Source organism: Spermophilus citellus, assembly GCF_964194105.1.
Source record: "Spermophilus citellus genome assembly, chromosome: 12".
Classification (NCBI taxonomy): Eukaryota; Metazoa; Chordata; class Mammalia; order Rodentia; family Sciuridae; genus Spermophilus; species Spermophilus citellus.
The window spans coordinates 9,348,473-9,361,409 of record NC_138198.1 but is presented as its reverse complement, the minus strand read 5'-3'; the positions used below and the strand labels follow the sequence as shown (position 1 = coordinate 9,361,409).

The 12,937-nt window shown below is 53.6% G+C and overlaps 1 protein-coding gene across 1 annotated transcript; it reads left to right on the top strand.

The window, feature by feature from the left end:
- Positions 1 to 1,566: 1,566 nt before the first annotated feature.
- On the top strand, positions 1,567 to 10,718 carry LOC308632028 (sterol-4-alpha-carboxylate 3-dehydrogenase, decarboxylating-like; the record flags this gene model as incomplete). Its single annotated transcript, XM_081263685.1, is given in 3 exon segments — positions 1,567 to 1,684; positions 9,571 to 10,043; positions 10,045 to 10,718. Coding segments are annotated over 3 exon segments (1,218 nt in total). The 3' UTR covers positions 10,672 to 10,718.
- Positions 10,719 to 12,937: the final 2,219 nt, after the last annotated feature.

Here is a 12,937-nt window from a genome sequence, read left to right as displayed (position 1 = left end):
GCTCGGGCCCTGCTCCTACCTGCCCCAGCTCCTGGAAGCCAAGGGAGGTGCCTCCTCCCATCCCCCCACCCCAAGGGAGAGGGAAGGCCCCCAGCAGCGGGAGCAGCCAGGGAAGTGCCCCCATAGTCGCGTGCAGGGTGGCGGGAAATAGCTGTGAGGTTGGTCAGCCAGAGGAGCCTAAGGTGACCCCCCCATTTCTGAATCCGTTCACTTGTGCCTTCCCTTGAGGGTGGTCAGGGCTTGGGACTCGAGCCTGACCCTGGGAACCCAGCAGAGGTGCCCATAGTCTGTGTGTCACATGGGAAAGGTGACGGGCGGTCCCTCTTGTGATGACAACTGACTTGCTAGAGTTTCCTTGATCTCCCAGCAGCATTGAAGGAGCAAGTGGCCGTGCTGGGAGAGGACCTGTAGGCAGGCCCACGTGGCAAGGAACACAGTTCTACTACCTCAAGGAGATTTTGCCCACAACCTGAGTGAGCTCAGAAGCAGAACTTCCCCACTTGGACCTTCATATAGGAAGGCAGCCTGGCTAAGCCCTCCACTGCAGCCTGTGAGACCCCAAAGCCTGGACCCCGGTTTGGTCAGGCCTGGGCTGCGACCTGCCGAGCTGTGGAGCCATCCGCGGGTGTCCTGCTTGCTGTGGGGATGTGCTCATTTGTTACCCAGCAATCGAGAGCTGCTCCGTGAGGCAGCCTGTCTCACGGTGCTGGTCCAGGTGGGGAGCAGACAGCCCCCAATTCTGACCTTGACCCAGAGCTGCAGTGTGGATTTGCTGGGCCTTGGGTACTTCTGCCATCTTGGGCCAAGTCCTCTACAAAACAAGCAAAGTGAACATAAATAGATAAATGAAACAGTCCAACTTCCGTCTTACACCACCTTGTGAAGAGTGCAACCGGGACGGGTTCATTAGTACCTATTCATCGCTGTGCTCATTTTTATTCTGATTAGAAACATCAAGTGGAAAACACTTGCGTGGGCTCCTGGGGGTCCCTGCCCGGGCCTTGGAGGCCGGCTGCAGTGTCGGCTCCACCACCACCGCCCTGTCCTGCCGGCCATGCTAGACCCTTTGGTAGACTGAACTTGAGTTAATACGGAGGAGATGAGCCCAGCGTGGGGAAGGGAGAGGATGTGCAGCGAGGAGCAAGCAGAGCCGGGCAAGCTCAGTAAATATTGATCAAGGTTCTCATGGGGGACGAGGCAGAGCGGCGGAGACCACGGGGAAGGGGTGGCCCCGTGCTGTCTACACCCTCTGTTAATAGGAAAGATGAGTCAAGCCCTGATAATTACGAACTGAGACAGAAAGTGACAAGGACCCAAGGGGAGGGCAGAGAATGGGCCACTGAAGGACAGGGAAGAGGTGCTCTGGGGCTTCTCTGCCCATCGGCTGGTGGCTCGGTTCATTTATTTGACAAACCCTGATTGAGTGACAGGTCATGTGAGGGATGGGTCCCTGCCTTGGGGACACTTGCCTGCTTGTGTCAGGGACACACGTTTTAGTACAATCTGGGTGGGATCTCATGAGAAGGCTGTCTGGGTGTGACATCTGGTGGTGGACACAGCGGCACCATGGGGGGCTGTCCTGTGCATGGCAGGACGCTGAGTGGCACCCACGGCTTCAATTCCTATCAGCCTAGTAGTCCCCACCGCCAGCCTTCAGCTGTGATGACCAAAGCCGTGCCCCGAGGTGAGGTGCAAGCTAGGTCCTGGCTCATCACCACGGCTGTGAAATTTGCTGTGTGGCCCGGGGGAGCTATTTGATGTCTCTGTGCCTTGGTTCCTTATTTACGAAATAGGGACCAAATGGACTGGTTTCACTGGCTTCATGCAAGGGCTAGACGCAATGTCATGTGTAAGATGCTGGGGACGTCGGGCGCACCGTAGGTGAGTGGAAACTGGCAGCCGGTGACCTGGACCAGCCCCTCACTCAACAAAGATGTGGGTGGACAGTATGGAGGGGCCTTGGGATGGAGACCCGTATGTCAACTGGGTGAGCAGGTGAAGCTTCTAGAAAGCCCTGTCTGTTGAAGGAAGAGGTCTGTCCTTCAAGTTAGGAGGCAGTGGGGAGTTTTAAGTTTTCTGAACTATTTTGGTGGGAGGTGGAAGACTCTCAGGCGTCCTGCAGGGAGGCCCTCCTCCTCGCTGGGCCGCCAGGCGGGGCGTTGGCTCTGCTCCCTGTAAAACTAGACATTCAAGGCCACCCAACCACATGTCCAGCTGCCCAGGAGGCAGACTAGGTTCTCTGCCAAGAGTCCAATGACGGAGAGCTCTGCGCCCTGGCATGGCCTCTCTCCTAGTTCCCAGGAGGAAGGGAGGGGAATGTTATTGTTGAAAACAGAAAATGAGCCTCGGAGGGCGGACCTCCCTGTGCAGAACAGAGTGTAAACCCCCGCTATCGGGGGGAACCTTGCTAGGGCCCTTTTTCTCCTCCAAGAGCCTCATGGCTTACTTCAGGCCCAGTCTTCCGCCCCCGTCAGGCTGGCCTACTTCTGTCCCTCCGCCCCCTCATCATAGTCTCTGAACTTTGCTCAGTGACTCCAATCTCCCTTCTCCCCGGCTGCCAGGCCCAGCTCCCCCCAAAGCCTCCTCACTGGAAGGCCATTGTGCCAGGCGTCTGCCCGCCTGGGCAGAACCAGCCCCGCCCCTCTGGACGCGCTGGACGTGATGTGGTGGCCCACGCCCGTCATCCAGGCTAAGGGAGAGGAGGCCTTTGACAGTGTCACTGTGGTGGAGGAGACTGACTTGAATCAAAGAAATGTGCTCAGTTTCCTGTTTGGTGACTCTTGGGTTCTGCGGGAGTGACAGCATGTGAAACTCAACATGGTGACAATGTGCCCCTCGGAAATGGCCAGGGAGCTGACTTAGGAGTACAGACAGGAAGAGGGACCCAGTTGGCATAGAATGTCAGAAAAGGACTCTCTGAAAGATGGCATTTAACCTAATATTTGTGGGATGAAAAGGATTCAGTGCAGTGAGAAGGGTGAACAGGGCTTTCCAGGCACAGGGAGCAGTGTGTGCCAGGGCCCTGAGGTAGGCACAGCTTTGAAACATTCCAAGAACCAAAAGAAACCTGATACTATGTAACGTCTCCAAGGAAGCTGGAATTACTACCAGGGTGCCGTCTCCAAAAAACCGCTTTGGGCCAGGCGTGGTGGTACACCACGGTGATCCCAGCGGCTCTGGCAAGAGTGAAGGAAGGTGTCTTTAGGGTCTGCACCGGGACAGCAGCTGGAAGCCAGACTGTCCTGGGTAACCCCAAGGCGTTGTCACCTGCGCCTGTGAACCTGAATCCCCGCCAGATGTTCCTGTGATCTCTGCTTCTGTGATCGCCACCTGCCAGTCACCAGCAAGAGGAGGAGTGTCATCAGGGAGCCCCAGGGGCTGTGGAGCGTGGGAGGGGCCCCTGCACCCACCTCCCACCTGGGCAGGGGATGGGAAGCAGTGGGGGGGGGGGCTGCTGAGGGAAACTTCTGGAAAGGTGAGCGCTGAAGAGAAAGGAAGAGGTGGCCAGGGAGGGGGTCAGAGAAGAGAGAGAGGGGACACGTAGGGGATAACGAGCCAAGGCCAGGCCGCCAGGGAGAGGGTGGCACGGTGGATGAGCTCCAAAGGGCTCAGGACAGGCGTGGCATTGAATGTTATGGAGAAGGTTCTAGAAAATCCTCAAACAGAGGCGAGCAGGGCCATGTCCCCAAGGGCTCTGAATGCCCCCGAGCTTCCACATCTTTTCTGGTCTTCTCAACAGCAAAACCCCTCAGTGGCAGGAACTTGCCCCTCTGGTTTGCCACAGCAAATTCTTAGCACACAGCAGGTGCTTACTAGATGTCTGTCAGAAGAACGAGTGGATTGACAGGGATTGAGGCGGGCGCTGGACAGGACGTGGCTTCTGGAAATCCCACATTAATGCAGAGTGGGGCACGGGTGTGGGATCAGGGGACTCGGGAAAGGCCAGGTGGAGTCGAAGCCTGGCAGGGAGCGGAGCCAGTGGTCACCTTGGGCTTGCTGGGCGGGGAGAGGCAGGCTGGGTGGGGAGACCATTCCTCAGCTAAGGTGCCTCGTGGTAGGGGATGTCACTCTTGCCGAGGAGGCGTGGGAGGTTGGATTCGTTTTGTGGGTTGCTTATTTTGGAAGTCCCAACGTGAGGACGGTGGGCACAGATGATGGTGGGGTACCCCAAGAACAGCACTACAGCAAGAGAACCAGGTATCTTAGCCACCGAGTAATGGGGCTAACGAAAAGCAACCATGCCCCAAGTGTGAGATCGGGGTCCGTGGGGTGGAAAGCATATGCCCTGAGCAGGACACAGGGGACCCACAGAGCCAAGAGCAGAACTGCAGGCATGGCCCTGGCCTTCCCAGGGGCCTGTCCTTTATCTTATCCCGTGGCCCCAGGCTCTGGGAGCAGAGCTGGCCCTCCTCAGTGGGGGGCAGCTGCACAGAGGGGCATTTCGGTTTCTCTGAAATCTCAGGCTCTCTAAATGGTTTTGTTGAGGTCTTGGCTCATGGATGTTTATCAACCTTGTTTATTTGGGCAAAGTGGAGGAAAGGCTGGACTGAATTAGCTAATTGTTTAAAATAAAGGACACACGCAAGTCACTCAGCCGGTCATTCATCAGGTATTTATTGAGCACTTACAAAGCCGTAGCCCAAGCCGGGAGCCAGAATCAGGCATTAGGAGCGTAGACTTGGTTTCTCTGCTCAGGAAGCTTGGTGTCTAGTACTAAAGGTGATCAGGAATCAAATGATCGATACATGGTTGAAAACTGTGATCAGAGCCAAGAAGGAACAGTGCGGGGAGCTGGGTATCTGACGGGGAAATTACACAGAGTGGGGAGTGGGTGCAGGGAAGGCCGCTCCAGCCGAGGGACACTGGGACCCACACGCGCAGTGAGCCCAGTTAATAGGCTCCAGGATGAGCAATTAAAGGTCCAGCCGGGTCTGTTTCCCTGAATAAACGGGGTGCACCTGGAAGTGTGGTGGTAAGAGGGGATTACAGCCTGCTTGAAACACACGTTCTCTTGAGCAGAGTCAATGCGCACCTCTTTACATGGCCGTTATTTTAGCTGGCTCGGGTTTCACTACCACTTCCAGACCACTGACAGCTGAACTAATGGTCTTTTATTTATTAATTCAGCTGTTTTATCATGAACTCCCCACTATCTACGTCTCGTATCCGCCCCAGGACCAGCTGCACGGGACTGAACAAAACATTCTCACTGCCTGGTGGAGGCGCAGGTCCTATCCAGGAGCCGTGGTCTCATGCTCCCCAAATAGCAGTGTGCCAGGATTTCCCCAAACGTCAGTCGGTGGAGGACCCCGACACTATTCTTCACAGTTATAAAAATAATTGTAATAAACTGTAGCTCAGTGGTGGAGCACTTGCCTCTCACAGGCGAGGCACTGGGTTCAATCCTCAGCACCACATAAAAATAAATAAATAAAAAGATACTGTGTCAATTTACAGCTAAAAACATTAAGGAAAAAAGAGAAGTGCGAGGGGCCTGCCTTCCTAAGTAGCTATGTGGCCAGTAGACTTTGGGCCCAAGGATCCTCCTTTGTTCAAGATGAAGGACAGCTATGCATGTGGCAGAGTGGCTGAACACCATCCTCTTCCTGCTTGGAGAGGGACGCTTCCCACAGCACACCCACCCCCTCTGGAACCATGGCCTTCTGTGCTGAAGGATTCCCTGGTGCCGTCCTGAATCACGCCTTCTGTGCAGAAGTGCTTCCAAGGCCACTAGGGGGCGCCTTCTGTGGAGGTGGTCAAGTAGACCAGAGGGTGGAGCTTACATGAGAAGGAAGTGACACATGGAGATGGAGAGCCAGGTTGTTCACACGTGTTCAGATCTGGGTGCATGGGAGAATGGGCCGTGTTGGTGGCTGGGGACCGAGGAGCTATGGAGGACACTGGGAGAATCCATTGTTGGGTTTTGGCAGGCAAATGACATGATCAGAAGGAAAACTAATATTGTGTGAAGCTTGACTCCGTGTCGACCGATGGCGTCAGCTCTTCCCTCTGTAACGTGAGGGTTGTGTGACTAATGTACCTCTGAGGGCTTTGGAAGCCGTGGTGGAAGCCAGCCCTGGCAGGGTTAGTGGAAAGGGTTGATCGGATGCAGGCAGCAGCTCAGAGGGCAGGAGATGATGAAGCTAAGAACAGGATCCAGGAAGCAGGAGCCCCTGGGCACTCCCTCTGGGTAGCCCTCCAGGGTGGCACGTCCCCAATCCTGTGCTGCTTCTGCGTTCATATTGCCAGAGACGGCCCCGGGTGACTGTCTCCTGACTGACGGTGGTCCCAGAGCTTCCTGCCACGCGGGAAGATGGCGCGTCCTTGATGCCGTCAGCACACAGTGACAGAGGGAAGCAGTCGTCTGCCAGGTCCACCTCATGGACTAACAGGCTTTGCCCAGTCCCATGGCCCTTCCAGTCCCCCAGCTCCAGCCTTTTGGGCCTGGGGAAGAGGGACCCCTGTCCAGGGCCTGTGCCGTCAGGGGACCCCTTTACCCAAATCACCAAAGCACAGGGACTTTGTGTTTGGTTTGTGAGGAAGCATTTTGCATGTTTGACACCTGTTAGAGCGAATGGGCATTCAGGGCTGGAGTGCGGAACACGACTGGGGCTCCCCAGGCCAGAGTGCAGGACAGAGGGCACTCAGGGTGGGTAAGGGGGCAATGAGAGGCCCTATCTGGGAATTGGAGCAAACGAGGGTGCCCTTGTAAAAGGCTGTCCTGAGACAGGGTCCCCAGGTGAGCATGCTCCTTCCTGCCCTCTGCACCTCTGGTGTGACCTGGGGACAGGAAGTCCCGAGTCAGCAGCAGCACACCTGCACACTGACCCCTGGAGCTTGCCCAGGTCAGCCCTGCCCCAGGTCCAGATGGGACCAGTTGCCTCCCTCTCCCCCAGCTTCTGCTGAGCTGCCCCAGCAAGTCCTTTCTGCTACTCAGGCTGTCGGTGGCCGGGGAGGGGACAGCCTGTCTCCTTCACCTCCAGGTTCTCCAAGAGGGCGCGTCTTGGGGAACGAGTTTTGGTCCCCGAGTGTATCTTGGTTGTCATTTTCAATGTTTAGGGGCACAGGATGAGGGGCTCCATTTGTGTCCTTGTCCTGGGCTCTGCAAAAATGGAAGCACCTCTGTGACAACACTGTGGCTGGGGGAATGCACGGGTGTGAAGAGGACATCCTCGGGGCAGCCGTTCAGCCCTGGCCTCTGTACGGGCGACAGCATCACTAAGCTCGTTAAACCACATGACAAGGGACAGAGGGTTTGGGAAGGAATTGTGCTGGGGTGAATTTCTTCTACCATGGTACAGTCAGCCACAGAGCTCCCACGCTAACACACGCACGTGCCGGCTCCCAGCCCAAACCGGCCCAGACAGGAAGAGCACACAGGAGCCCGGGCAAAAGAGGCTAATGCGTCCTGAAACAGGTGCTGGCGGAAAGACGGCTCGCCTTTGAAAGCTGAAAGCACGATCGGAGTCTTTTGTTTTTCTAAGCACCAGAAGTGACCGTTATTCTAAAATCCTGGGCCAAATCAGAAATGCATTAAAAAAAAAAAAAGCAAGTTCCCCCAAGGAAAACGGCTTCACATAGCACATGAGAGCGAATGTCTGATCTCCCAATTCCTGCAGCAGGTTCCAGCCCGAGCATCTGATCCACATCCTCTGAACTGGTTGGAGGATCGATGCGTGAGGTGGGCTTGGCCTCTTCCTGTCCGTCGGCGTCTCTGTTGCAAGTGTGTGCTCATGACTGGTCTCCAGGATGGAAAGGGATAGAGCCTTGAGACTTGTGGTTCCCCTTCCTGGGGGAGGGGACGGGGAGGGTGGTGTCTTTCCCCCAGTGATGCTGGATGGGACAGGCAGGGGACTCACCTGCTGATGTCACGGTCCACTAGGGTCCTGATCCCTCAACCCTCGGGAAAAACCCAGAGCTTCCAAGGGATCTGGGCTGCGGTCCCCCTGCTTTCAAGTTCCCAGAGCTGGGGGGCAGCGGGACTGCCAGGGTCCTTGGGTCCCCGCTGGTGATGGCGAGGCGGAGCTCTGAACCCCTCCCCACAGCCGGCCTGTGGTGGTTGTGCTACAGGAAAGTCGTCCCAGCCACACTCTGCCCCTGGGCAGCCACGTCTCGGCACTCAGCTCAGAGATAGAGGCGCACCCGGGTCCAGAAACCCAGCAGGTCCCCGCTCTGCCCCATGGGCTCCCTGCCTCAGTTTCCCTCCTGCACGGAAGAAACAACAGCTCGGTGTAAATGGCACTTGCCCTGAAGCACCTTCCTCGATGGCCCTGTGACGGGGCTTCTCCTTGCTCCCGGCTCCGGTGCTGTGGTTCACAGGTGGCTTTGCCCCAGGGGTTCTGGGTCAGAGGCCTGAGTCTCCCGGTGTTGAGGTGGTGGCCCTTTAGGAGGCGGAGACAGTAGGGGCCTCTGGGGACGCTGCCCTGGAAGGGGTTAGAGTAGTTGGCTCTCAGAGGACCCTGATTAGTTTTCTTGAGAGCCCTGTTTATAAAAAAAAATGAGTCCATCCCTCTCCTTGCTCTGACTTCCTAACTGGTGATGTGATCTCTCCCTCTGGCACACACTCTTATCGTCATATTGCTGGTGGCTACAAGGTCCTCACGAGCTGCTGGGATGCCCTTGAACCTTCAGAATCAGGACCTAAATAAACCTCTTTTCTTTGTAAGTTATCTAACCTCAGCTATTTTGTTATAGTAATAGAAAATGGACTGATACACCTGTTACTAGGTGATCAGTACATGGCCCTGTTTATTTTTCTCCATATTACAAAAAACACTAGTTCTTTCCCCGCGAACACACAAAGAATGTCAGGTTCACGAGCTCAGGGACTTCTCTCTTGCCCACTTTTGTTGTTCTACAGTCTTGAGTTGCCGCGACCAGCGCAGCCAAACTTGCGGTTCCGGCCAGGGGCGATGGGGGATCAGCAAAATAAAGACTCACACCTGCAGGTTTTGAAGATACAGCTGGGATCAGGTGGAGGGCTGCTCTCTGATAGAGAAGCAGATCTAAAGAATTACGCCAGCAATCTCTATGTGTCTCCTTATCAGGTTAAAAACCTTGCAAGCATTATTCTTTTATGCAGGAAAGTTACAGAACTAGAAGCATGTTCTCAAAAGAGGAACAATTTCCAAGTGTGGACATTGGGGACAAAGACCCTGTAAGTGTCATCTGGCCTACCAACCTCCCTCCATATGGAACTCTGTCTTAGAGACCGGGGTGTCACCGTTTTGTCTATTCAGTTGATCTTTGCGAAGGGCTTTTTAGAAATAAGAAACGTCTTCATCTAAGGGTTGCTTGATACTTGCCGGAGGCAGGCGGTGTTCTCGTCTGTGTTTCCAAACCTGTGGGTCCCAAGTGCCCGTCAAGAAATACAACTGAGAGTTTTCTCAGAACCCCCTGGGTCGCTTTTTAAAATTTAGATTCTCGATGCAGGCTAGGAAAAGAGAGTGGTGGTCAGCAGCTGGAACTCTGTGGGTGTAGACCACAGAGGCAGGCTGAGAGAGTGCCTACAGACAGACGGGAAGAAGAAAAGTCTGAGTGTAAACAAGACCATATTTTGAGCCATAATAGAAGAAGCAGTGGGTGAGCCAGTGAGAGAGCAGGACACGTGGATCCATGTGATAGAGGACATTCCCAAGGTCAAGAACTGCACAGTGATCGGAGGCGCTGGATTCCTGGGGCAGCACATAGTGGAGCCGTCGCTTGCAAGGGGCTACACCGTCAACGTATTCGATATCCGGCAAGGTTTTGATGATCCCCGGGTGCAGTTCTTTCTGGGTGACCTCTGCAACCAAGAGGACCTGTTCCCAGCTCTGAGAGGCGTAAGCACAGTTTTCCACGGTGCATCACCCCCACCCTCCTGTAACAACAAGGAGCTCCATTATAGAGTGAATTTCACTGGCACCAAGAATGTCATTGAAACTTGCAAAAAGGCTGGAGTTCAGAAACTCATTTTGACCAGCAGCGCCAGTGTCATCTTTGAGGGCAGTGACATCAAAAATGGAACCGAAGAACTTCCTTATGCCACGAAACCCATAGACTACTTACACGGAGACCCAGATCCTACAAGAGAGAGCTGTTCTGGATGCCAGTGATCCCGAGAGAAGTTTCTTAACCACAGCTATCCGTCCTCATGGCATTTTTGGCCTAGTAGATCCCCAGTCGGTCCCCATCCTCACTGAGGCAGCCGAGAAGGGCAAGATGAAGTTCATGATTGGGAACGGGAAGAACCAGCAACATGATGATAACGGTAGATCTCACCTCCGTGGACAAGTAGTAATCCCTGGATGCATCCTGGCTGCAGAGTACCTCTCCCGGGATGCAGCACTGGGTGGGAAGGCATGTCACATCACCAACGACGAATCCATCCCTTTCTGGACGTTCCTGTCCCGCATCCTGACAGGCCTTAATTATGAGGCCCCCAAATACCACATCCCCTACTGGGTAGCCTATTACCTGGCCCTTCTGGTGTCCCTGCTGGTGATGGTGGTCAGTCCCATCATCCAGCTTCAGCCCACTTTCACACCAACGAGGGTTGCACTGGCTGGCACCTGCCACTACTACCGCTGCGAAAAAGCCAAAAAGGTCATGGGGTCCCAGCCACTGGTCACCACGGATGACGTCGTGGAGAGGACCGTACAGAGCTTTCACCACCTGCGGAAGGTCAAGTGAGGCACCCTGGAGACGGGGCCATCTCAGTGTGTGCTCTGGCCACTGACCTCTTCCCCTGTGCACTGATGAACTCATAGCCTTCAAATGAGTTCCTTCTGAGCTTAAGACGTCTTGCTAGATAAATGAGACCATGCCCTGCTCCCACCGTGCCTGTGAGGGTGAGAAGAACAGCAGACATTCCTCTTTCACAGCATTGGATTTGAATTTCTTAAAACAGGCAGCTTCATATCATACTGCTTTGTTCTCCCTCTATGTCTCTGTATCTCTCCACTCACAATCCCCTCTCCCCACCCAAGGTTCCTTATCACAAGGACCACCCTGAAACCATCCGTTTCATTCTAGTATTCTAGTACATAATCAAGGAACCTGTCAGAAACGATCCTTTTGCTGATTGAGAATGGGAGACCAGAATATTTACCATGCAAACCAGTACTAGAGTGGAAACCGCTAGAGTCTGTTCAAGGAACCATGGCTTTGACAATATCCTAGAAGAAAAGCAGAAGTTGTAAACACATGAATGAGACTTCAGATAGACGTTTCATATCAACACAGTTTGGAGCAAAAAAAAAAAAAAACAACCCAAAAAACATGAGGGCATAAATTACTATGATCCCTGTGCCCACCTGCAATGTTGTTTCATAAAACATTTCCTTTTATCAGCAGAGTCTTGTCACTTATAGTGACAGTGGTGATCTGGCTCAGTGATGTGCCATATTAGCCATTTAGCTCTCACCTAACATGGGACATCAGGCTGGCTGATGGTAAACCAAAGAAAAGGGAACCTCCTTAATCTTCTTTGAGTTTGTGCAGAAAATCATGAGATGATACAGGGAGATCCCTGCACATCACACTCATAAAATCCATCAGGCAACTTCAAAAGGGCATAGCACATATAATAATCTGGGCTTTTCTATCTTCTGATGATTTTCTGTTTGTAGAATATAGTTTTTTTATCCACCTAATTGAAATGTAATTTAAAGTTCTTTCCCTTTGTTGAAGGGCAGGGGGTACATGGGAAACTACAATAAAGTGAAAGTGTGCAAAAAAAAAATTTAGATTCTCAGAGTACACTCAGTAATGTCTATTGCAGGGTCAGGGATTTGAACTTAAAAAAACCTCCAAAGATCTTGGCATGCCGCCCGTCAGGAAGGGCGGGATCATGGCTGGCTGGTGGCAGGGAAATATGGGGGTGTCAAGGACATCCGTGTCCCTTCCGATCCTGTTATCAACGCAGCTGTCTGTCCTCCAGCACAGAGAACAAGGCTTGCTCTGACCTTGTCCTTCAGGGTCGTGTGTCTGACCAGAAATGGGGAAGCGAGAAGGTGCAGAATTCTCAGCCCAGGTCTCCAGCTAATTGACCATTAATGGTTTTCATTATTGACCCGGGAGCTCACTGAGGTAAACAGGGCAGGATGGAACCTCGTAAGTGGGTCTGCAGCCACATTAGCTGGTGCATCTTCATCAAGGGAGTGAGATGAAGGACCGCTTGTCCCTTAGCACGTCAGGTGGAAAGATGACGTCACGTTGGCAGCAGGGTCTCACAGAGACAGGAGCTCAGTCCCTAATGACAACCATGCTCACCTGACAGGGGAGAGCAGAGGGAGGCTTCTGAGGCTGGAGTTCATGCACAGTGCCCTGGGACGCCAAAAGTGGTTTTTTTGGGGGGTGGGGTGGGGTGGGGTGGGAGGACCAGGGATTGAACTCTGGGGCCCTTGACCACTGAGCCCCACCCCCAGCCCTTTTTTGTATTTTATTTAGAGACAGGGTCTCACTGAGTTGCTTAGGGCCCCGCCAAGGCTGGTTTTGAATTCTAGATCCTCCTGCCTCAGCCTCCCGTGCTGCTGGGGTTACAGGAGTGTGCCAGTGCACCCCCCACTCCAAAAGCTTTTACTCACACTATCCATGTAAGACCTGTTTACTTCCAAACTGATGTTATTACAAATCTCAAGTCACCACTACTGTGCAAATAAACCCAGGTGAAAGTGATCTGTTATTTTGGGTCATGACTGTTACCCAGAAGATGTAGCTGGTCTCTGAAATGCTATAGATCGAGGGAAACGTTGAAAGCCTCATGCTTTCGGCATGGCCTGCCGTGTCTTTTTTTTTTTTTTTTAAATCTCTTATTTTTATTTCTGCAAAGTGTTCCTTGGATTTCACGGAGGCCGGGGCAAAGACTTGCCAGGTTTTGCCATTAGCCACGGCCATCCTCAGAGAAGGCAGGGGCCACGTGGACGCTTCTGTCTGCTGTGGGTCTGGGCATGTGATA